The sequence below is a fragment of the Danio aesculapii genome, chromosome 2, assembly GCF_903798145.1.
Source record: "Danio aesculapii chromosome 2, fDanAes4.1, whole genome shotgun sequence".
NCBI classification, from domain to species: domain Eukaryota; kingdom Metazoa; phylum Chordata; class Actinopteri; order Cypriniformes; family Danionidae; genus Danio; species Danio aesculapii.
In genome coordinates this window covers 32,363,600-32,388,528 of record NC_079436.1, presented here as the reverse complement: position 1 = coordinate 32,388,528, position 24,929 = coordinate 32,363,600, and the positions used below count along the sequence as shown (strand labels likewise).

Here is a 24,929-nt window from a genome sequence, read left to right as displayed (position 1 = left end):
TTTGCTCAAATTCTTAAAAAGTTTCACAATATCTTGATATCGTCTTCTCAGGTATGTAATGCTTTTGTCCGACCATTCAGTCCTAATCTCGAAAAACTCTTCTTCTTCTCCAGCAGGACCAACAGCGAAGCGCTCGAGCCCAACAACCCAACAGTCACTAATGATCAGGTGAGGAGAGATCTGCTTATCGGCACCTGCCATAACTGAATCGTGTCATAAGCACATTAAACACAACTAATTACTCCTAAACTAAATTTATAAACAAAATAAGTGAAGAGATGTCTTCCTCTGCGAAGAAAAGCGTCAAATTATATATCAAAATGAGCACTTCAAATCGTGGGCTAAGTTTGCGTCTCTTCTCACACAAGTTATACAAACTTCAGGTCCCTCCCATTTTCTTTTCGCCCGCAGATAATGAGCTCTAAAAGCTCCACTTGTGTGCTTTTTCCCGAAATCATGAAATTCTCAAGTGACAGCTTTCACACGGCGATTAAATCGATGAAGGTCATCGAGTCCGTTATTCCTGTTGGATGCTAGTAGGCGTTATTATTCTGCCGTAATATCCTTTTGTATGAGACGGTAGTTTACAAGCTGCGATCTCATTGGTTGTCGCCGGATCTTGCTGGTCCTCGTTTGCATAAAGATAAACTGACAGTAAAAGTAAATCGCCAACTGTTACTGTAAAATGAATTGCGGGAGACCCCTATTTAGCGACACGTTTTCACACCATTTCCTTCAAATTGTAGCCAAAATAAAGGTGTAAAAAGCGCATGTAAAAATTAACCTTCCTAAAATATTTACTTAAAACAAAAGCAGAACATCAACAAAACTAGGCTCCTAGTTCTCTGCAATAGTGTTAATTTTGGCTGCGTGGAGCAACAGGTGGTATAATCCAGTTTCTATTGGATTGGTAGTGGGATTTGCTTGTGGTTTTAAGCACAGTGTTACACTTGCTGCATCATGGGTCAATCCTTTAATCACCTACTATTTTAAAACTATAATTAACTAGCCACTGAAATAGAGTAAATTACATTCACCTATTCAAACAAACTTATGAAGTCATGACCTGACTTAACTCTGTTAGCACTAAATAAATCAGCTCATTTACCCACCATGCGTTTTCTTTGTTTTGTATAAAATAACTAAAGATGCGTTCACACTAGTCTCACTAGACTATTTTGTGAAACGTATTAAACACCCAAAACAATAATGTGCTGCTAAGCTGCATACATTCGTTGTGCACATGTGATGGTATTTATCAGCTGAACTGCCTATTTTGGTTCACTTATTTATATGAACCGCACTGACTCAATTCACACAAGTTCATTTAAATCGAAACAAACCTGCCAGGTGTGAACAAATGAGAAAACTAAAAAATACAAGCAATAAAAGAATTACAAAAACATAATTTTATTAGATTCATTAAGATCATTTGGATGTCCGTGCTCTTTGTGAAGCTGCTGATTGACAGCCTGAACTGTTTTGTTCACCAGTGTGATGTTTCCTCATGTGTCGCACCAGCAGCTGGCGGTCTGGTGTGGAGTACTGGCACAGGTGACATGGAAATGACTCTCCCGTGTGATGACGCCGTGAATGGAGGTCTAAGCACTTCTTCTGGATGCTGAAGCCAACACAGAGCAGTATTTTTAGTTAGAGGCAGTAAGAAACAAGTGTAGAAGGTCGACTTTGACAAGTACCTGCTGTAAGGACAGTACTCGCAGCAATAAGGCTTTTCTTGCGTGTGCGTCCTTGAGTGTCGGCGCAGAGAGCTTCTGTCAATAGAAGCATAGGAGCACTGCAAACACTTGTATGGTTTCTCACCTAAAGCGAAAAGAAAAACACATTGTTGCAGTTCTTACACTCAGGCAGTATAATGTCATGGCAACTGCTCCATGAGAACAAGTCTTTTGAAAAGAATTCCGCGAAGCTCTAAATCTCTGCATGGCAGCATGAGCTGTTTTTTTCTTCTTCCATCCATATATCAGATACATTTCTAATTAAAGTACAATGGCAAAGACATTTAATAGGACAGCTCTGATCATAATTCTTGTTTAGTGGCCAAGGCTAATGAAGGCATTGGAGAATATGTGTGATTGTCACTGCAAAGCAATGTTCTATCGCCACTGTAAGATATCTACATATAAAAAAGATAGGTTAATATTAAATATTAAAATACAAAATCTACAATGTGTTTGCAAATGCACCTGTGTGGATGCGTAGGTGTTGAATGAGCGAGGCTTTAAGACGAGTGCAGTATTGACAGTGTGGACACTTAAATGGCTTATCTCCTTGATGAATTCCCATGTGACGCCGCATGGTCAACTTAGTAGAAAACTTCCTGCACAGAGAAAGGAATAAATTATAGAAAAACAACACTTAACTCTCTCAAAAAAGGAAATGGTTGTGTTCTAGACAAACAAATATTCTAAAAGGTATAAATTAATTCAGTGCATTTATACTACAAAATTACAATACAATTCAAAGGTTTGGGGTCAGTTTTAAGAATGAATAAGTTAAATTAATCAAGGACACATTAAATTTATTTTAAAATGAGAGTAAAGACAAAAACGTTTTTCTGTCAAATAAATCAAGTTCTTGCTTTATGGCTAAAAAATACTGAGTATTTAAATCATTAAGGTTTTCGCTAAATTATTTACCATGTTTTTACCACAGATAACAAGACATGTTTCTTGAGCACAAAGTCAGCATATTAGAATGATTTCTAAAGGAAATCACACACTGGAGACTGCAGAAATTACTACTGAAAATTCAGCTTATTAAAATAAAAAACAATTTTTAATGTAATAATATTTACATTTATTACCATTTCTGCTTTTTCTATAAGTCATCTTTCAAAACTATTTTAACAATATTATCAACTCAATTTACATGAATACTGTATACACTCACTGGCCACTTTATAAGGTACACCTTACTAGTACCGGGTTGGACCCCTTTTGCCTTCAGAACTGCCTTAATCCTTCAATAGACTCAACAAGGTACTGGAAATATTCCTTAGAGATTTTGGTCCATATTGACATAACAGTTGCTGCAGATTTGTTGGCTCCACATTCATTATGCAAATCTCCCGTTCCACCACATCCCACAGGTGCTCTATTGGATTGAGATCTCATGACTGTAGAGGCCATTTGAGTACAGTGAACTCATTGTCATGTTCAAGAAACCAGTCTGACAGAAACCGTTAACAAGCAGTTGGACAGGTGTACATAATAAAGTGGCTGTGAAGTGTAGATGCAACCACATTATGATGTTACACATCTATTACAGTTTTAGTCAATATAATACAGGGCTAATGGGTAATGAATTCGGCACCAAAACAATGATTCTCATACTTATCACAGAGGTTGCAGCAAAACTCTTTCCGTCTGGAAACAGTAAGTCCAACTGATGTCTCAGCCTTCAGGTGTCTCATTCTGTCCTTCCCTTCTTCATTGCTCTTTTCCTTGCCCACAGCTCTGTTTTTCACCTTCTTCTTCCTAATCTGAGACCACAACTCTGGCTTCATCCTTCTGAGGCATTCTGGGTACTTGGCGGATGAGGAAAGTGGCTGTATATCTCTAAATGCAGACAAACAAAAAGTAAATTATTAATGGCTTCAGCAATCTGACATTAATCATCTCACTAAATACTTTTTAAAGCCTTCTACATTTCAGCAATCAAATAAAATAATTACTAATCAAACTGTGCAGCATGGATATGATAAACTTGTGATTGACATAGACTGTACGCCATTAACACCTGTTGAATGATAAGCTATGATGGAAGAAAATGTCATCAGCATTCACTAGTGGTAAACAAATAGAGCAGGATAAATTGTGCTTTGATAACACCTAGAGGACAGCTACAGATAAGTGTCCTTACTAGAACAACAATAAACCTTTTTTTGCCTCTTTCCCTTCTATGGTATTTACATTATAGCGCCATGTTGTGTTGATCAATAACTCATTTCATGTTGTATTTTATTTGACTAATTTGTTGAAGCATGTCAGGCCTATAGCAGAGGATCTCAAAAAACACAACAATAATTTAATTGTTTTTAATCTATGGATGCTAATGCTTTCTGTAAATTTTACTGAAAATTTAGTCTTAAAGGGCATAATGTACCCACTCTTGTCCTGCACAAATGTATTTATATGATTTAAAAGTCATTTGTTATTTACTTGAAAAGTAAAAATATATATATATTAGTCATTATTTTAGTCACTTTCTAATGTTATTACGATATTACTACTATTCATGACTTTTACAGGTCAAAAACCATCATATCTTTAAATAGGTTTACCAAAATCAGTCATTGGCAGGATGAATTAAAGGGCACCTAGTTTACCCCTTTTCCCAGATTTAATGTAAGACTTTTGTGTGTCCATAATGTGTCTGTAAAGTTTCAGCTCAAAACGCCCATCAGATTTTTTATTATACCTTTCAGAAGTTTCTATTTTATAGCTCTGACCATCAGGTAGCGTTTTTTTGTGTACTGCGCCTTTAAGGCTAGTCCTTCACGCCTACCGTTTCCACGTGCCTGTCAGCGTGCCTTAATCTCCTCCCTCGGCTGCTTCAGACCACAGACAGACATGATGGAAGCAGATCTCACGTAACGTTTGTGAGAATTTCTACAGTAAGAACTTTACCAATGAGTATTTGATGCATTTGTTGTGGAGTTGCAATGATGAGTCACACACACAATGTCGTTCACGCACACACACAGTGCGGACACGCGCACAAACACAGACAGCGCGCACGTTTAGTTTGCACTCTTTTTGCACGCAAATGTGACAGGACACACATTAGTATCCACTGCTGTATGGATATCTCTTATTTTAATGTACAAAATAAACCTGATTTAACCACCACAAAGCAGGATTGAAGCGTCTTCTTTTATAATTGTACTGACACGCGTCTATGGTGATGAAGTAAAGCTAAAGTAAATCGCTGTAATTCTTCACATACATGCACTGTTTTAAAACATTTTAAACTCACTCTTGATCACATTTGATGATGATTGATGATTCTAGTAAACTGAACAGACCTTTTACTCTAGGTTGCTTTGCGCATGTCCTGTCTTGTTGATATGATTGTACACGTGACTACCGGGACATGTTAATACGCAGCTGTCAATCAAGAAAAGACTGGGTGTGTTTATATCACCCCAATATGAAGGTATATACACTATACCTACACACGTCTGTGTGATTTTTCGCCATAGGTGCCCTTTAAAGTCAATATAGCAATTTGCATGCCTGTTTGTCTCTTTTTAAATTATCGTTTGGGCCTATTATTAATTTACTGATGCCCCTTAAGGGGCCGCTGTCTCACATGTTGAGAACCATTGATTTAACCCAAAAATGCTAATTCCGCCATTATTTACTCACCCTTTACTTGTTCCAAACAATTTTGACATTTTTTCTTCTTTTAAACATGAAAAAAATATATTTTGAAGAATGTAGGAACCCGGTAACTGTTGGCTTCTACAGTATTTGTTTTTCCTACTATACATGCCAATGGTTAGGGGTTTCTAACATTCTCAAGTTAGTGTGGAACAAGACAAGGATAAGTAAATCTTGGCAGAATTTTTTTTTTCGGGTGAACTCTCATTTTGAACAAAAAATTCATATAGATTTCCACAAGATACACCTACCTATTGTGAGCAATCTGATTGTCCTTATTTGCTTCAGTCTGTTTGTGTTGAGTGTGGATATGTTTCAGTGTCTTCTTCCATGTCTTCTCTAAAAAAGATATACAAAGCTATAAATTAAATGTTACATTTTGAATTTAATACATACAGTTGAAGTCAGAATTATTAGACTCCTTTGAATTTTTTTTTCTTTTTTAAATATTTTACAAATGATGTTTAACAGAGCAAGAACATTTTCACAGTATGTCTGATAATATTTTTTCAGACAATAAAGTCTTATTTGTTTTATTTCGGCTAGAATAAAAGCCGTTTTTAATTTTTTTAAAAACATATTATGGTCAGAATTATTAGCCCCTTTAAGCTATATATTCTTCGATAGTCTACAGAACAAATCATCATTATACAATAACTTGCCTAATGACCCTAACCTGCCTAGTTAAACTAATTAATCTAGTTAAGCCTTTAAATGTCACTTTACGCTGTACAGAAGTGTCTTGAAAAACATCTAGTCAAATATTACTTACTGTCATCATAACAAAGATAAAATAAATCAGTTATTATAAATGAGTTATTAAAACTATTATGTTTAGAAATGTGTTAGAAAAATCTTCTCTTCGTAAAACAGAAATTAGGGGAAAAATGAAACAGGGGGCAAATAGTTCAGGGAGGCTAATAAATCTGACTTCAACTGTATTTATATATATTGCTTAAAGAATAACAAGTGATGGGTCAGGACTTTGAGTGAGAACAAATATAAAAACACATTTTAAAAACACTTACACAGTGGCTTTCACAAATCAACCGGCGTATTCATTATTATAAATTTCAATTTGTATATCCTGTCCATTCATAAACAACCAAATAATACTTTTGATTTCAAAACTGGCAAGCCAACATACTTTACAGCATACGTTAATTCAGTTGAACACAAAAAAACCTTTGAAATACCATTGAAATCGCAGTGTAAACATTTAAATCCTCCTTGAACATGACAGTGTTGGTGTATCTCCCATTCCTTCCCTGAGTGACACCATTCCAGGCAGAGAGAACATTGCAATGGCTCTCCAGACTCTGAGCGTCTGTGATGCCGCTGATAATTATGCCTTTGTTCATGTGCATCTCGGGAATCAGCTCTCCTGAACGACCTGGGACAAACACTACATCTATGTCTCTTTGTGCCTTTTCTTTTTCCATGTACCCTCCAGTGCTGCTCCATATCAGCCCACTCCACTGATTCCCAACCGCAGCGAGGGCATCTGAAGCCTTGCTCTCCACTATGGCATTTCAGGTGCACATCTAGCATGACACGACTGGATGCGACTGTTTGGCAGAGGATGCAAGCCAATCCGCCATCCTCCTCAGAAGGTTTCTGCATTACAGCATCCATACTGGCTTCTCCAGCATCCTGCTCACCTTCTGGAAGGGACTTTGCAGAAGTTGCAGATGAAGGTTGACACTTGGTGCTGGAGATTCTGCACAAACCGAGAGTCATGAGATGAGCTGACTGGGCCATCTCCTCATCCTGGACTTCTGTGTCCATTCCACTATTCAAAGGGACAGTCAGATCTGTGCTACAATCCTCTAGCTGAAACACACGCTCCTCATCGCTGTCATCATCATGTCTATCTTCCTCAAAGAGTGTGCTCACCTGCATAAAACAAAAGTTTACATAAATAAAGACATCATTTCATATTCAGAGTATATACACGGCAATCAGAGAGTGATATTCAATACCTTTTAAGACCTTTTTAAGACTCTTTCCATACATTTTAAGACCTTATAACCCCTTTAGGTTTGAACCGGAAACACTGGCAAGATTTTAACTTACAGTATATTTACTAAATAATAATGTAAGGAACTAATCCAAAACTAAAACGTTGTTTATATACTGAATACAAATCTATTAAATCGATCTAATTCAGCAGGTTGGTGACTATAGAACTGCCGAAATAATGGTGTCGCCTTAGTTTCTGCAGTAAACAAAGCAGCATGATGTCAAATCTAGCAGGATTTTATCGATTTCATAAACTACACAGCATCCTGATTTAATTCAGGCAAACTTTAGCATTCAGCCATACATTGCATAATTTAAAAAATGATATAAAATTTAATACCTTGCAAAATGGCATTTAAGACTTTTTAATACTTTTTAAGGGCCTTAAATTTCTCTACATTGATTTATTAACTTGTAATACTTTTTAAGACCCCTCAGACACCCTGATATTGCAAATGTAGTGTCTGGTTGGTTTAATGACATTATTGTAAAGGACACAGAACTTGACTAATGTATTTGGATTTCCCTATGTTAAAAAAAAAACCTTATTAGCGATGAGACGAAATGTAAGAGGAAGGACAGGCACCTCCAACAAAGAGCCCGAAGGACTTGAACACGGTGCGCTGAAGTGTATCAGCCATCTGCTAATGCTAAACAAGGATGCGGCCTATATAAAACTGCAAACCAATTACCAGAACCGCTGCCTGGATGAAATATGGGAACTTTTCCTCCAAAAGATGAGATCCTTGTCCAGCTAAAAACATGAATTTGCAAAAAACGACCCTTTTAACTGCCTAAATGTTGATTTCTATGTTTAGAGATAACTCTGGAGAGCTTTTCCTGAGATAGCTGTTTTAAAAAGGTTTCTGATATAGCTATTCTAAAGAAGCTTTTACATCTATGCATGAAAACTTTCAAGGGCTGGAATATACAAACCAACAGCGCACTTTACTAACTTCTCTATACTGTTAGTCGTAGGCCCTTTATTCTCAGCACAGGATAAAGTAAAGGATTTTGTTTTGTTCTTGCATTTGTTTTTATTCTTATTTTTGACTGGATTTTATTTTATTAATAAATGTGTATTTTATTAATTTTCTTCACTGAAGTGGACATTGGCTTCATTTGCAGAAACCATTAAGATATGAATCTAATTTATTCCTTGAATAACATTACAAAAGCCAATCCTAATCAAAACTCTAGCTAAGAACTATAGCCAAGGGAGGATTCTGGTTTCTTTATTTAATTAGGGTATTAGATAAAGACAATCCAGCATGCAAACTAATGAAATAGTTCAACAAAAATTAAATAAAGCCATCATCACCGGCAGGTAGCTCTCTGCAACTCTCACTTGGTCACCAACTGAAGCAAATCAGGGCTGCGCCTGATCAGTAACTGGATGGGTGACCACATAGGAAAGCTAGGTTGCTGCCGGAAGTGGTGCTAGTGAGGCCAACAGGGGGCACTCAACCTGCGGTCTGTGTGGGTCCTAAAGCCCCAGTATAGTGAAGGGGACTCTATACTGCTCAGTTAAGATTGGTTTACTAAATTTTAATTTACTTTCAGATGAGATGTTAAACTGAGGTCCTGACTCTCTCTGTTGTTGTGAGAAATCCCAGGATGTCCTTTAACAAAAAGAGTAAGGGTTTAACCCTAGCATTCTGGCCAAATTTGCCCACTCTCACTTAAATTTGCCTCTGTCCATTATGGCCTCCTAATCATCCCCATATCATAATTGGCTTCATCACTTTGTCTCCTCTCCACCAATCAGCTGGTGTGTGGTGTGCGGTCTGGTGCAATATGGCTGCCGTCGCGTCATCCAGGTGGATGCTACACACGGGTGGTGGATGAGGAGATTCCCCCCAATGTGTAAAGCGCTATGAGTGTCTAGAAAAGTGCTATATAAATGTAAGGAATTATTATTATTATTATTTACTTCCAGTGACATTATGCCAGACATCTATGACTTTCTCTTGTGATCAAGAAAGATGTTTTAAAGAATATTGGTAACTTTCATTGTCAAACATACAAACAAATGAAGTCAATGGAATTCGAAATTGTATGGTTGTAAAAATATCTTGACAAAAGAAAAAAAAAGCTATGCAGGTTTGAAAATCTTGATGACAATGTTTGTTTTTGGGTGAACCGCTGCATTACAGGGATGATTCACCCAAAAATAAAAATTCTGCCATCATTGTCCCATGCTTGGCTTGTTCTGAACCAGTTTGAGTTTTTGTTCTGTTGAACACTTTGTTCGGTTTGAAATTTTTTTGAAAACCTTTAAACATTGACTTGCATTGTATTTCTTTTTCTACTATAGATGTCAATGTTTATGGATTTCCAACATTCAAAACAGAACAAAAAACTTAAACTGGTTTGTAATAAGTCAAGGGAGAGTAAACAAGGCAGATTTTTCATTTTTGGTTAAACTTTCCCTTTAACATCACAGAAATCTCTCTAATTACCTCACAGGTTTGTGCCACATGCAAGTTGCCATCAGAGCTGGTGCCCAGGCCAATGTCACATGACCGTGGGCTGATGTTTTGAAACATGCCATACATTGGAAGAAGGAAAGAAATGCGCTCAATGTCCATCTGATCCTCATTGCTTTTTGAGCCAGAATGGAGCTCGCTCTCTAGATCGTATGGAGAACTGCTGTGTTCAACTTCCTCTTCATCATTAACCCTCATTCCTACACCCAAACTATCTTCATCCTCTTTCTCCAGACCTGGCAGATGTGGACATGGTGACACTGGATCATGTCTTTCCATAACATGATGGCTAATCTTGGCTTTTTGGCTGCTGGTGAATTGGCATATTCTACATCTGTATACTTCAACTAAGAAAGCTTCAACTAAAGTGGACACGTGAGCTTCAATGCCCACAGCTGAGTTGCAGTAGAGCCTGGAGGTGACGTTTTCTTCTGCAAGTCGAAGGGTTACTGGTTGAACGTCTTGGTATGTATCTTTAAACCCACCCATTGTTGGATATACTAGAGAAGGAGGAAAACACATCAGTCATTATGCACACTTCAATTATAAAGACAAATGTACATATATTTACATACTGATAGCTAATTAATTTAATTTTACCGTAACTTACTGCATGCTACTGAACAATATGGTGTAGCAATTAGCAAAATAAAAATAAAAACATGTGGCCATAACAACGACACTACTTGTTATTCTGGATTAGCTATTGGGTAGCATCCGCTACAGTAATGAGAACTCAATCAGAAAGCAAGCTACATTTGACGTTTAAATCATTCCCAGTTTAACTACACGTTTAAATTATGTGTATTTTATGTGCGTACCTGCCTCAAACAGAGTGGTATCTTTACATTGCGTAGTTTGCGCTGTGCCGTAGACGCCGGTGTGGGGTTTAGAGACCACGGCGTAATTAGCAGCCACGGATACAACGTAAAATGTTTTATTTTTGCTGTATTTTTTCTGTGCTGATAAAAATAAGCACTATTATCAAGTATGAATACATCGTATTACGGTTTCAAAGTAAGTGCGTTGACAAAAATAGTGAACACTAAATTTATGACAACAGTTTGCAGACTGTTTGTCTTTATGATCCCTGCCGTAACGTTCGTTTGTCTGCGCACACAGTGCACATGCGTGGTTTGAAAAAGCTTCAAACGAATGATTCACACCAATGAACTAAATCTAATGCGTGTCGACTCAGTGGTTCAATCCAACATTCAGTTCGCGGATAGGTACAGTACAGTAATAAATACTGAGAAGAAACTGCGACAGCATTTCAAACAATTATTTGGAGGCCAGTTTCACGATTTAGTTTAAGCAAATTCAAGTATCACGCCCAGACTGAATTTTGAGTCGACTCTTTTCGTCAAACGACTCGGCACACCAGGAAAAATCAAGATGGCGAACATGGACGCGTTAGCCAAAACAATAGCGAAGGATTATGTGTAAGTAATACTTTACGTACTCTATGTCACATTGTTGTGCTTTTTAGAAATATACACAGCGAGTTACAGGTACTGAAGGTTAACAATTTTGCCTAAAATTTATCTGATATGCAGTTTTCGGTCAATATCTGTAAACACGTTTCTGTCTCTATGGTCAACGTGAATCATCTGTATGTTTTTTCCCTTTTTGTATGTAACGGTTATTCAAACAAAAAACAACAAAATATTATTTCAAATCTCGTAACTGTGGTAGTTTATCCTCATATTTTTGGTGTGCTGGTCGGAAATAATATTAATATTGTTCTATTGGTCTTTTTTTTTCTTTTTTTAAATAGAGATGATATGGAGAGCTCTGACAGTGTGGATGAAAATGAATGTGTACCTGGTGAAGATGGAGCTAAAAAAGCAGATAACGTGGATTTTGCCAGGGTGGAAAAACACAAGAAAAGAAAGCACAAACATCGAAGCAAGCACAAAAAGCATAAATATTCTTCACCAGATGAGAGAGACCAAAAGCACAAATACAAACACAAACATAAGCGGAAACACAGAGACTCTTTTCGCGATGACAGAGAATGTTCTGCTAAGTATGAAGGTGCAGTCGGCTCTCCAAAGCGATTCAGACTTGATGACCTTGCTGCTCTGGAGGATCTGGAGAAACAGAGGGCCATGATTCAGGCAGAGCTTGATAATGAGCTAATGGAAGGGTCTGTGCAGTCAGGTATGGGACTGATATTACAGGGTTATAACTCCGATTCAGAGGATGGGGAGGTCCAGGAGGCTGCGCGAAATGGTGAGCCACAGAGAAAAGATCTTTATGAGCATGTAACGGTTAAGGGGAATGGTGGAAATGTGCAACAGGATTATGTAAACCATGAACAATTTTATTCTGTGCTTGAAGGCAGAAGCAAATCTGAGGAGGAGACAGTTCAGAGCCATAAATCTGAAAAAAGAGAGAGTATGACTGGGTTAGATATTAAAATCAGTGAGAGATCTAGTGGTCCCAGTGAAGCGAAGGAGAGGAGACGATCAAGGAGCACTGACAGATCCAAAGATAGAAGTCGTAGGTCCAAATCTCCTGTGAAATCCAAGGAAGCGCCATCTTCATCAGCCAAAAGCAACAGAAAATCAAGTACACGGCCTGAAGAGCAAACTGTAGACCACAGATCCTCATCAAGAAGCAGCAAATCGGATTCTAAAGAAAGAAACACAAGCTTGCCAGAAGTTGACAGAGACAAGAAACCAGCGAAGGCCCCCTCAAAAGAAGTCTCTTCAGGGAAAGAGAATCGATCTCCTAGCAGAAAAGAAGGTCCAGATCGACTCAGCCCATCTGTGCAGCCCAGAAGCCACCGTTCACCAGAACGTTTACCTGTTGTTCACAACACAGACAGGGCATCCAGACAGGACAGATCTATGTGCCACAATAGATCTCCACCGAGGAGAGGCAGATCTCGGTCAGTTGAGAGGAGACGGAGAGAAGAAGAGCGCCAGAGACTCTCCAGTGACAGGTTACTTTCTGTTTTAGCACTGTTTATTAATAGAAACATTGTGTAGTTGCTCTAATTTTTCAAAATAGCTATAAAAAAATATTATAATTGAAATAGAGTATAATGTATATATATATATATATATATATATATATATATATATATATATATATATATATATATATATATATATATATATATATATATATATATATATAATAAACAATTTCAGCTGTTTTAAGCTAGGATTAAAGGAAATAAACAAATATTTAGTTCAACTTTATAAATAAAGAAATGAAAAAGTGATAATCTATTAATAAAATCTCAGTGAAACAAATTTAAAGCTTCTATTAGTCTTTGTTATTGTTAACTACAACAAAAAAAACTTTTTTGGAAAATAGCTGCGATAATGCTAAATATAGATATTGTAAAATATAAATTAAGAGAAGCTTCTAACTAAAAAAAATAAATATTGCTATAAAGGTAAATATACATAGATGGAAAAACTATGTCTTAAAAAACTTCAATGAAAATGAGAAATTTTGACTTGGTAACTAACTCAAATAAAGTAAAGATTAAGCACTAAAATGACACAAAAAATGAGCTAAAAGCGAAATATAAAAAATACAATCATACATAAAATGACTCAAAATAAGCAGACAATAGAAAATATAGGTTATTTAAAAGTATACTCATTATTTGCATATTGTGTGTGTGTGTGTTATAGTCAAATTATATAAAATAAAATTTATTCTTACTAATTATCATACAAACATGCCTTGTTGTTACTAAAATTTAAAGTCTCTTTCATACTGTTTTGTTGTGCTCACAGAATGCGATCTCGTGACATGGCAGGAGCCCATAGGGAAGACAGTCCCTCTATGAGCTCTAGACGAAGGTTGAACCACTCGCCTCTCAGACGAAGGTCCCGTTCTCCCAGGAGACGGAGCAGCAGGTCTCCTCTCAGACACAGGTGACTCCTTAGCTGTAACTTTAAATAGTGTCAAGTCTTTATACATTAGAGTATACACCTGTCCAAGAGCATCACAATTACAGTGCTATATAAGTACACCCCTCACAAATCTCTCTTTTAAATTCATATTTTTAATAGGAAGCTTTACAATATTATTAACATTTAAATATTATTAATAGCATTAACATTAGATTAGTCAGTACTGAACAAAATCTGGAGCTTATGTAACAAAATAACTTACGATAACGGTTCAAAAACTAATACACCCAAATTTATGTTATAGAAAAATATTAAATACAAATTTAAAAAAGAGAAAAAATCAAGAGAAGCAAAAAAATTGAAATAATTTTGTTGAAATTTTGTAGGTTGTAATTTTTTTGCAAGATTTTGCTTGAATTTAATTGTTATCTTTCAATTTTAAAAATATGTTTGGTGACTTAAATATTATTTTAATAAATATATGTGTTTAATATATCGCATGTTTTGTTTAAATGCACCAATGTGGTAATGTGGGTGAATGCAATTATGCTGAGCACTATACATTCATTTTTTTTTCATTACAGTTCTTTCATTACAACTAGGCTTTTCTGTGACACTTCTGGGATGCCATACTATTTACATTTGTATTATATTGTGAATGTTAAACAGATTAAAAATAGGTGTGAATCCCCAGACAGTTGTCTTTTTCTGCACTGTCATTTTATCATCTCCAAGTGTAATTAAACTTGCATTAATGGTGTGCACATCTAGGGAACGTGACAGGATGGAGCGCAGACAGCCGATGCGTTCGAGATCACAGGAGAGGCGGAGGAGAAGAAGCAAGGAAAGAGAGGACATGTTTAAGGGCAGTCTGTCTGAAGGAATGAAGGCTGAGCAGGAGGACTCGGACGAGGAAGTGTGCGTATCAAGAAAAGCTGTTTTGCTTTTATGTTGTGGATCATATTTAGATTGATCATGAATACTTATCTTTGTCCAGGCTGGAGGATTATGACGTAGATGAAGAGGACGAGGAGGCTTTGATAGAGCAGAGGAGACTTCAGCGCTTGGCCATAATGCAGGTCAGAATACTTCTAATCCCTGCAGTGGTTTCTACCTTGTTTTAAGCATAGTGTTCGGTTAGGATTGGGGAAAAAACATTGTTATCCTGTTGATCCAAAGTGACAGTAAAGAGATTTGTAATGCTCAAAAATATTTTGGTCTCAAACAAATGATGTATTTTTTTTCTAATAAAAATACTAAGCAGCACAAGTGTTTATTTCTTTAGCACCAAATCAGCATGCTAGAAGGATTTCTAAAGGCATACTGAAATCTGGAGTAATGGCTGCTGAAAGTCATTTAATAATGGGAATAAGAAGTAGTGATGGTGAAATGAAGCTTTCTGAACCAGTGAAGCACTCGAATCAATTGAATTGGAAAAAGGTTCGTTACTCGCTTTCTAAATCAGAGCTCGATGAGGACCTCTTCTGGTTAGAGTGTGGGAAAGCACTGTGTAGCAATAATGTCAAATGTTCACAACTGACCAACTCATTCATGTAGTAATACAACAACAGTAATATAAACAAATAACTCAATTACTGTAGTTTTTACACATAAGGTATGTTACATTACACCACAGATGTCTGTAGTAAAATCCAAGGTATTCAAAAGTATTTACATTTATCTCATTCCAACTAGTCCTTCACCCACCCGCTCGTTCCAAGCGGGGATCGAACCAGCGGTTCTGGCATGGTAAGCGAAAGCACTAAGGAGGAGGCTATGTGAATGAAGCTTTCGCGCTGCGCTCGCCAGCTGGTCTCCGTTAAACACTATACAATGATATGCAGTGGTTTTCTTTAAAGATAGTTGTAAAAAATACGCTAATACACTTTAGTATGGTTCAAAACCTTTTCATTATAAATTACTATTGTATTTTAGTTTAATTACTAGTGTGTGGGACCGGTGCAGTGCTTTGAAACAGTAGAAACGTATGTAATCGACGGCTAATCTCTCGCTATACACTTCACTAACCCATTGGGGTGTTTAAACCTTTGAATCAAAATTCTTAGCAGTCACGTGGGTATAGGCGAAGTGAAGCTTCGGACGTCACTGATTACGCGATGATGGCAAAACGAATCAAGCTCCGGCACACTGCTTCACTGCTAGATGTATCGTTTTTTTGATACATGCTTCGAAGCCTCTGTGCACAATGTCACATCACTAATAAAAAGCTTTAAATATAAAACATTATTACATTTTTAATGTAATGTAATCATATAAATGCAGCCTCAATATGATGGTAAACGTATTTTTAAATTGATCTTACAACCACTTGATCTTTTTGAGCATTGTATGATTGTTTATGTGTTGTGTCCTGAACAGAAATATAAGCCTGTGAATGAGGACAGCAACATGTCAGGACTCTCGGATCACGGCAGTCCTCAGAGTAGCACTCACAGCCGATCCCCATCACCTGATGACATTCTTGAGCGCGTGGCCGCCGATGTCAAAGCCTACGAGCAAGAGAACCTGGACACATTTGAGGATAACGTGAAGGCCAAGTATAGTCTCGTCTCCCAAGAAAAAAATGGTATGTCATCTGAAAAGAAAATGTAATTATATGAAAATGAATGTCCAAAGCTACAGTATATGAGCTTCTTTCTTCTGAACATCATATAAGGCATTTTGAAGAATGTAGGTAAACATTAAATCAGCTCTTTGACTTTTGAAAAAAATACAATAGAACTACCGTTTGGCTACACACATTCTGCAAAATATCTTCTTTTGTGTTCAGCTGAAGAAAAGAAACTCATACAGGTTTGAAACAAGTAGAGGGTGAAGTCTGGTTGTTCACAAACACTAATCTTATTGTTTGTTCTACAAAATAATCACAATAAAAAGTGTATTTTTGAGCCCTTTTTCATTGCATTTAAATGATATGATAAATAAAACGGTGAATTATTTGTCCCCTATAAGAGAAACGCATTTAAATAGAACAAAAAAAATCTGAATCTAATCACTGTCTAGAAAATTCTACTTGAAAAATGGTAACTGCCATGTAATGTGACACTGTAATGTGATTTGTAGTAGATTTTATTGATCTAGTTTGTGCAAAAGAGAAATATATATATATATGACAAGCTCCATTGGTTAGTTTCTATGATAGCACATATTTGATTTCTGCTACGTTCCAGCAGGTGTCAGTACAGTATAAGATTGAAGACGACAGCCATATCAGTTCTGTAGAAAGATGAAACGAGTTATTGAAATTTGTGACATGATAAATTCTTATTTGATGTAATGCAAGAAAATATGTTCTGATATTAGGGCTGGACGATATTGGAAAATTTGTCATTGTGATTTACTGCGGTATTTATTGTGATATGAATGCAATGTCACCAGATAGCTTCATTAGCTCTTCTTGAAACTGATTTATTCATTCTGGATTATTAGGAAGATAGAAGTGAAATATTTTATATCACATTATTTAGGTACAAAAATTAAATAATCAAATCTAAATAAGAAAAATCACTGTATAGTCTTCATTTTAGGGCTGGGCAATTTGGCTTAAAATCAAAATCTCAATTAATTGAACATTTTGACTCAATAACGATTAATGAACGATTATTTTATTTCTTTATTTTTATTCTTTTTGCACTCATAGTTCACTGACTGGTTTTGTACAGTGAATGTGCTAACATATTACAAGTGAGAGATTTTTTGAATGAAGGGTGCATTACTTGATTTTAAAATAATTGAAGGAAAACTCTATCTATCTTTTATCTTTGATTATTTGTTAAACATCAATGTTGAACAACTGAAATTAAAACATGCATTGCCTAAAACAGTTGACCAGAGATCAGATGTGTCTGCAAAGTGTGGCTAACAGAACGGGGTCACCTGACCACATGTAGTAAGGAAAGTAATTGAAAATAATCTACCTGGAAAAGCTAGATCAATTATAGGTTCGGAATGTTGATTTCGATTACTTTTCGATTAATCACCCAGCCCTACTTCATTGTATAAATAGTTCAATAAATACACCTGTGTTAAAGTTACAAACAGTTTAAATTTGTGTGTCTGAATACTTTAAATTTTCTGTTTACATCGTCACAAGCCTTACAATTATAAACTTTCCAACTCTCCAATATGGTTAAACCCTTTAGTGACTTCAAAAATGTACTTTGTTCCTGCTTAACTGTAATCCCAATATATAAACTCAACATTGAACTTACTGTGATGTGACTATTGCAGATGTGCACATTGCAATATCGATGCTGAAACGATATATTGTGCAGCCATATCTGATACACAATAAAGTCTGTTACTTTCATTGCATCTTTGTTCTTCTCCCTTAGGTGCAAATTCAAAAAAGCCTCCAGCCCCTGATATGTTCACAGAGTCAGATGACATGTTTGCTGCATACTTTGATGTGAGTAGCCAGTTCCTGCTTCCCATTGCATAGGTCAGTGGCTTTGCAAGCCCCGGAATTTGATTTGATTTTGTTCATGTAAGGGGATCTAGAGAGGTAGAGTTGCATAGTCCTCTGCAGGCTGTTGTTTCTGTACTGGAAACTTTGTTCAAAGCTTTTTTTTTTCCCAAGTGGGTAATCTGACTCTATGGTGCTCACTGGATCTAGAGGCCCATGAGACTGTCAAATGGTGTCAGTCACTCGAATGTGAATGAACGTTTTAATCAACTCAATCAATTCAATCATGTTGACAATGACACATCAACATCTAATCTCTCTACACAGAGTGCCAGGTTACGGGCCGCAGGAATTGGGAAGGACTTCAAGGAAAACCCGAGTCTCAGAGATAACTGGACGGATGCTGAGGGATATTACCGTGAGTCTGTTGTCTTGTAAACAATGCTGTATGTGTATCTATACAGAATTTAGAATATGAAAACTTGTATAACACAAGCTTGACACATTTTCAAAACCATAGTTTCATGTTTAAGGAGTCACAAATGTGATTGTTGTCTTAATGTATTCAGGTGTGAACATTGGTGAGGTGTTGGACAAACGGTACGCGGTGTACGGCTACACTGGACAGGGCGTCTTCAGTAACGTGATCCGAGCAAGAGACTTGGCCCGAGCCAATCAGGAAGTGGCTGTGAAAATAATACGCAACAATGAGATGATGTAAGAGACTACCCCTAATAACTCAGTGCTATGCCTTTAAACACTTATGTCTTGTACAGTTAGATTTCTTATTAAACCACAGCATATGGTGTTGGTTATGTCTAAAATGATGATGTTCTTAATAAATTATGTTGTAGGGATTTATTTAGATCAGAGGTCACAAAACTTGTTCCTGGAGGGTCTGTGTCAGTTCCGGCCCGTAGGGTTGAAGTAATTGAAGTGAGAGTTTAAAAAAAAATTGGACCCACTGGTGTAAAAACAGTGAGAGGAAAGCATTGTGTATACATTTTTATTAACTGTAACATTTATACTGTAATACATATGTAAAAATATTTACTCCGATTTAAACAAATAAGTTTGCAAGTATTGTAAAGTACTACTAAATAATGTGCTATGCGTAGTGGAACATACCTTTTACTATTTAGCTTGCTTTTCTTCCTCTTTATTTCATTTCCTCCTTTTTTGGCTCCGGAAAGATGCCATTTGGATGTCATTTCATTTAAAATAATAATTCGATTAAGATTGATTAAAAAAAGCAATGACACAAGCGCTATATTACTTAAGACTTTAAAATTCTTTTTCCGGGTTTGGATCGAACGTGAGCAATTTGGCGAGATCTGTGGGAATGCGTTACGTCATTCTAGTTTACCCAATAGCCGATCGCGGGCGCTGTTATGCAAAATAGAGTGTGGTACTGATGGGTATGCCTAATATTTTCTGCTTTTATTCATACTGTTGTTGTGTATTTATTATCATTTTCAGCTATTTGTCATGTATTAGTTATACAGAGATATTCTTTTAATGAAATGTGGAGGTTATTTTTTTTCTCATGGTCGTTGTGAATTGTAATACATTTAATGGGGTTTGTACATTGTGCAATGCACATTGTTCATGATTTATACCTACGTGCTCGTCCTCGCACTTACACACTTTCATTTACAGTAAATATACAAAAGAGGCATTCGTGGGGCCCCCTATATTGCCTGTGGGACATGCCGGCACTGGTCGGTGTCCTGTAAATTTTAGCTTCAACCCTTATCAAACACACATGAAACTGGCTAATCAAGGTCCTACACACCAGTGTTTCCCAACACTGTTCCTGAAGGCACACCGATAGTAGATCTTTTCAACCTCTTCCTAATCAAACAGCTGAGTCAACTCAGCAGAACATAAGAAGAGACTGTGAAAATCTGAAGTTAATGGGTCAGAAAAGGGAAACATCCAAAATATGTACTGTTGGTGTGCCTCCAGGAACAGGATTGGGAAACACTGCTATATAGTATACTTGAAACTTCCAGGCAGGTGCGTTGAGGAAAGTTATAGCTAAAATCTGCTAAAAAAAAAGAGAGATTGGTGACGCCTGATCAAGACAGTCAATAAGATTTAGAGAGGATGTGCACTTCACATGGTTGTTTTTCTCTCACAGGCAAAAGACAGGCCTCAAAGAGTTGGAGTTTCTGAAGAAACTGAACGACGCTGATGCTGATGATAAATTTCACTGCTTGCGCCTTTTTAGACACTTTTATCATAAGCAGCATTTGTGTCTGGTATTCGAACCACTCAGGTACATTACAGTCAACAGATATGACATAAATAGAATTGGAATTCTTCTGTTAAAGCTGCTGTCTTGTTTTCTGGTTTAGCATGAACCTGCGGGAGGTGTTGAGGAAGTATGGCAAGGACGTTGGGCTACACATCAAGGCTGTGCGCTCCTACAGCCAACAGCTGTTCCTGGCCCTCAAACATCTCAAGCGATGCAACATCCTGCATGCTGACATCAAACCTGACAACATTCTGGTGAGTTGAGGTCTCTTGCCTTAAATATTGCACACTGGCTTCAATATTGATTTCTTATATGTAATGTATTTGACTTTTACCCTAAAGGTGAATGAATCCAAAACCATCCTCAAGCTGTGTGACTTTGGTTCAGCGTCACATGTGGCAGACAATGACATAACTCCATACCTGGTCAGCCGCTTCTACAGGGCACCTGAGATCAGTAAGTGTGCTGTGAAATGAACAAACAAAGCAATTGTGCTTGATTTATAGATTTAAAGAGACGGTTTACTCTCAGGTCGTCTAACACAAACCTCTTTTTCCATAGAAAGTTTTTTTTCTTTAGCTGAATAACAGTTGTGGCCATTGGTGATTCATAATGAAAGTCAGTGGCTAACGGCTTCTTGAGAGGCAAAAAAAATAGGCAAAACAAAATCATTACCAGTGGTTCTTGATAATACATTGACGTCCATTGAGATGAAACCCCCTTTGGATATTGAGAATCAAGAGTTTCATGAAACCCAACCTGATTGTAGGTGAAACTTGATTTTTACGTTTTTCTTCTCCTTTTTTTTGCAGTCATTGGAAAGTCATATGATTACGGAATCGATATGTGGTCTGTAGGCTGCACTCTCTATGAACTATACACAGGGAAAATCCTTTTTCCCGGGAAGACCAATAACCACATGCTGAAGCTCAACATGGACCTCAAAGGAAAATTGCCTAATAAGGTAAGTACATCAGATATTAGGAATTAAAATGAAATTTAGAACGTAATGGAGTACGAATATAATCTTCAAATATAACAAATAATCTTTATTCACAGATGATCAGGAAGGGTCTATTCAAGGACCAGCACTTTGACCAAAACTTAAACTTTTTGTACACTGAGGTTGATAAAGTCACTGAAAGGGTAAGTGTTACATATTTCATTCACTTTAAATATAATGGCAAACATACTCGTACACTATTTTAAAACTGCTTATTTTCCTGAGGATTTCACTAATCCATATTGCTATTGTTGTAAAGTTGAAGAACCCAGTCCAGGAGACTCGGTACAAGCAGAATGCTTTGAAATGTGTTGGTTGTTCAGCAGTCAAACAGCATCTTCATGAAGTCCGCATGACTCTAACACAAGTCTAACAAGTCTTGAGTCTAAAACAAGTCTAAATGTTATGGGTAGGAGGCAGTGGCTAAACAAGTCATGTAAATGTGGTAGATAGTTCCAGAACCTGTCCAGACAAGTTTATCAACAAAAGAGTTTCATTGGCCTTGTAACGTTCACTGCAATTTACATTTAAAAAAATAACAATTCGCAATCCAGCAAAGGACCGATCTAATTGTATCACAGATAGAAACAAATGGATAAATGGACACCCTCCAATATATATTAGATCACAATGATCACAAACAGTAAACCAACATGCATACAAAACATTTACAAATGAAACCAGATCACGATGTACAACAGCAGTCCAGTTGTGTACATGGAGTGCCTCACCGGCATAAAGTCCTTCACCAGGAGCGCATTATTGCTGTCCTGAGGCTCTTTCCCAACAGCAATCAGAGTCTGATTCAGGGAAAGTCCAACGAGTAACCCGCAGGCAAAAACAGCAATGTACAGACAGTCGCAATCTCCTCACCTCTTTCACCCTCTCTCCATAAATGAAAATGTCCTTCATGAATGGTCTTGTAGCCTATTGTCTTCGAAAGCACCGATCAAGTGTTAAATGACATATGGGCAGAGCCAGACGGAATCTGCAATTTTGCCATTTCTGCTGAGTTTTGGTAAAAATCTGCGCATTTCTGCGGAATTATTTTGGGAGTATCATAACTAAAACCTTAATATATGAAATAAAATATAATATCTTTTTAACTTTTATTTAATGTTTAAAATGCAAATCCAATTAGATTCACTTTATCTGGTAAACAAAGCAAGTCTATCATAGAAAATATTGCTAAAAGACATAAAATATTACTTTACAAACTGCATTGTACATAAATCAGATGAACATTTTCATATTAGTCAATAACATTACTGTAATTTAAAAACGGAATAAATATAGATTTACACATTTACACAAGTAAATAAACAGAATTAATGATGGGCTAAAAATCTGCAGACACTCTGTGGAATTCTGCGCACGCAGATTCCGTGTGGGCCTATGTATGGGGAATTCGTCAATGCGTAATGTCACTCGTGACAAGTAAACAGGAAACACTTTACGTTAAGGCAATAAATAGTGTTTAAAAACAACACAGTTAAATCTCCTTTTATTTCATACCATGTCTTTTTTGTTTAAACACTCACTATGTGGCAGTGCTACAGCCTGAATGGATTCACAAAGACAAAGGCACAATCACTGGGACCCTGTCTTTAGCGTTTGCATTACTTTTGCTCAGCCAGTGCTCAGGAAGCAAAAGATTAATGTCTCTCACATCCTGGCTACTAGAGTTTTGAACGAAATGATATGATTAAAAACCAAAGAATATAACTTTTTAGTTATATGTTATTGTCAATTTGGAACTAATTATATGCATTTTTATTTCAACACTATATTCCAATTAATTTAGTAGAGGTACAAATATTGGTAACACTTCAATTGAAGGTGGTGTGCATGTTTTTCCTTCACCTTTTATCTTTTTTCTCATTCATTTTCTGCAGGAAAAGATCACAGTCATGAGCACCATTAACCCTACTAAGGACCTGTCGATGGACATGGTGGGTCGCCAGGCTTTACCAGAGGACCAGCGAAAGAAGGTTGTTCAGCTGAAAGATCTGTTGGATCAGATCCTGATGCTGGACCCGGCCAAACGGATCACCATCAACCAGGCTTTACAGCATCCTTTCATCCAAGAGAGAATATGACCACCAGCAACACACCTCAGAGACTCATGATGGTTTTGTATCTGCATATATGACGCAGAAAACAAAAGATTTTTGCATATTTTATTGCCATGCTGTTTTATTTTTATTTCAGATTGTAATAATTTTCAGAGCAGGACACACTCAATATTTCTTCAATTATTTTTTTATTATTATTTTTAGATGACCTACAAGACGCCCTATATGATGTAAAGAGAATGCTTTCAAGATACTCTATATTGTTCAGACTGCATGCTTTATACACAGCTTCTTGTAGCAGCTAAAATGAAATTAATGTCAGATATATTTGATATTACACTTCAGAATGTAAGAAAACCCAGTTGGCACACCTTATAGTTTATGCACAGTTCTAGAATTTGATGTAAAGCAAATCACCAAGGACTGTTTAGAGTGTGACATGAGTGAGGCCAGCATAAATGCTGTCTATATCCGCCCTCCCTTAGGTGTGAGATTGAGAACGCAACCTGGCGTGCAGGTCGACGGCATGCCCCTTGCCCTAGGTGTGTTTCTGCTGAATCTGAGGTCTTGGGTCCTGCTTGACCTGGTCTGCAGGGAAACCTCATCTGTAAAGGCAGGTTGTACACCTCTGTCGGTACACTGAAGGTAAGCTAACCCTTCAAAACAAATGGCACTATCAGTTTGCATTCTTTTCAAATCCAAAATCGTATTTGGCTTCCTTTGCATGTTTACAAAATGTCGTTTATAAAAATGGACATAATGAAACCCTGTTGCTCTGTTCCAAAACATTGCGAGGCACTTTAGACATTCATATACTATATGCTATAATTGTTTGAACTATAATGCACTGCAGAACACTATTCAAAGGGTAACTTTTGGTGAGATTCTCTAATGTTTTTCCATTTATTTGTTCAAAAATAAAGTAAAAACAAGAATCCCAGTCAAATTTAAAAATGTTTTGTAATGGCAAAGCATAATTTTTAGCAGCCGTTAACAACAGAAAGTTGTTAGGAACTGCAAATATTTGGTAATATAAAATTTTTAACAGCACAAATGTCTTTATGGTCACTTTTGTGTATACATATATGTATTGAAGAGTTCAGATGCAAAAGCCTCTAGGTGCCATCAGAAATATTAGTTGAAAAATAGAAGATAATCCTGTGTGAAGCTTCAGTAATTTTCCTTTTTTGGCGATGAGTAGGTTATTTTAATAACTCAACACAGGCTGTGAAAAGTGCTCGATTTAGAATACAATTTCAAAAACAGACGAGGCTTTTGCATCTGAAATCTTTATATATATATATATATATATATATATATATATATATATATATATATATATATATATATATATATATATATATATAG

At 36.6% G+C, this 24,929-nt stretch overlaps 2 protein-coding genes across 3 annotated transcripts; one reads left to right on the top strand and one right to left on the bottom strand.

The window, feature by feature from the left end:
- Positions 1-1,423: 1,423 nt before the first annotated feature.
- Positions 1,424-11,005, bottom strand: si:dkey-154p10.3 (oocyte zinc finger protein XlCOF6). Its single transcript, XM_056467197.1, has 8 exons — positions 10,738-11,005; positions 9,890-10,416; positions 6,602-7,301; positions 5,657-5,744; positions 3,354-3,578; positions 2,205-2,338; positions 1,698-1,821; positions 1,424-1,621 (listed from the first exon to the last, which is right to left on the bottom strand). Exons 2-8 carry the CDS (start codon positions 10,403-10,405, stop codon positions 1,429-1,431), a joined length of 1,980 nt encoding a protein of 659 aa, XP_056323172.1. The 5' UTR covers positions 10,406-10,416; positions 10,738-11,005; the 3' UTR covers positions 1,424-1,428.
- A 185-nt stretch (positions 11,006-11,190) lies between these two features.
- On the top strand, positions 11,191-24,841 carry prpf4ba (pre-mRNA processing factor 4Ba). 2 transcript variants are annotated; one of them, XM_056477704.1, is made up of 16 exons: positions 11,192-11,358; positions 11,694-12,151; positions 12,260-12,866; positions 13,678-13,818; positions 14,569-14,715; positions 14,795-14,876; positions 16,177-16,384; positions 18,153-18,226; positions 18,551-18,641; positions 18,793-18,940; positions 20,367-20,504; positions 20,584-20,737; positions 20,825-20,939; positions 21,296-21,447; positions 21,543-21,629; positions 23,382-24,841. In XM_056477704.1, exons 1-16 carry the CDS (start codon positions 11,312-11,314, stop codon positions 23,583-23,585), a joined length of 2,853 nt encoding a protein of 950 aa, XP_056333679.1. In that variant the 5' UTR covers positions 11,192-11,311; the 3' UTR covers positions 23,586-24,841. The 2 variants fall into 2 exon arrangements, with proteins under 2 accessions (XP_056333671.1, XP_056333679.1); XM_056477696.1 differs by having other exon boundaries at positions 11,191-11,358; positions 11,694-12,866.
- Positions 24,842-24,929: the final 88 nt, after the last annotated feature.

What these genes read in the sequence shown, in the direction of transcription:
- si:dkey-154p10.3 (XM_056467197.1), bottom strand. Translation starts at nt 10,405, where the DNA reads ATGGGTGGGTTTAAAGATACATACCAAGACGTTCAACCAGTAACCCTT. An exon ending in ACACCTACGCATCCACACAG is followed by an intron (nt 1,822 to 2,204) that starts GTGCATTTGCAA and finishes TTTTCGCTTTAG; the next exon opens with GTGAGAAACCATACAAGTGT. An exon ending in GAGTACTGTCCTTACAGCAG is followed by an intron (nt 1,622 to 1,697) that starts GTACTTGTCAAA and finishes TGTTGGCTTCAG; the next exon opens with CATCCAGAAGAAGTGCTTAG.
- prpf4ba (XM_056477696.1), top strand. Translation starts at nt 11,312, where the DNA reads ATGGCGAACATGGACGCGTTAGCCAAAACAATAGCGAAGGATTATGT. An exon ending in TCAAACCTGACAACATTCTG is followed by an intron (nt 20,738 to 20,824) that starts GTGAGTTGAGGT and finishes TTTACCCTAAAG; the next exon opens with GTGAATGAATCCAAAACCAT. An exon ending in TTGATAAAGTCACTGAAAGG is followed by an intron (nt 21,630 to 23,381) that starts GTAAGTGTTACA and finishes CATTTTCTGCAG; the next exon opens with GAAAAGATCACAGTCATGAG.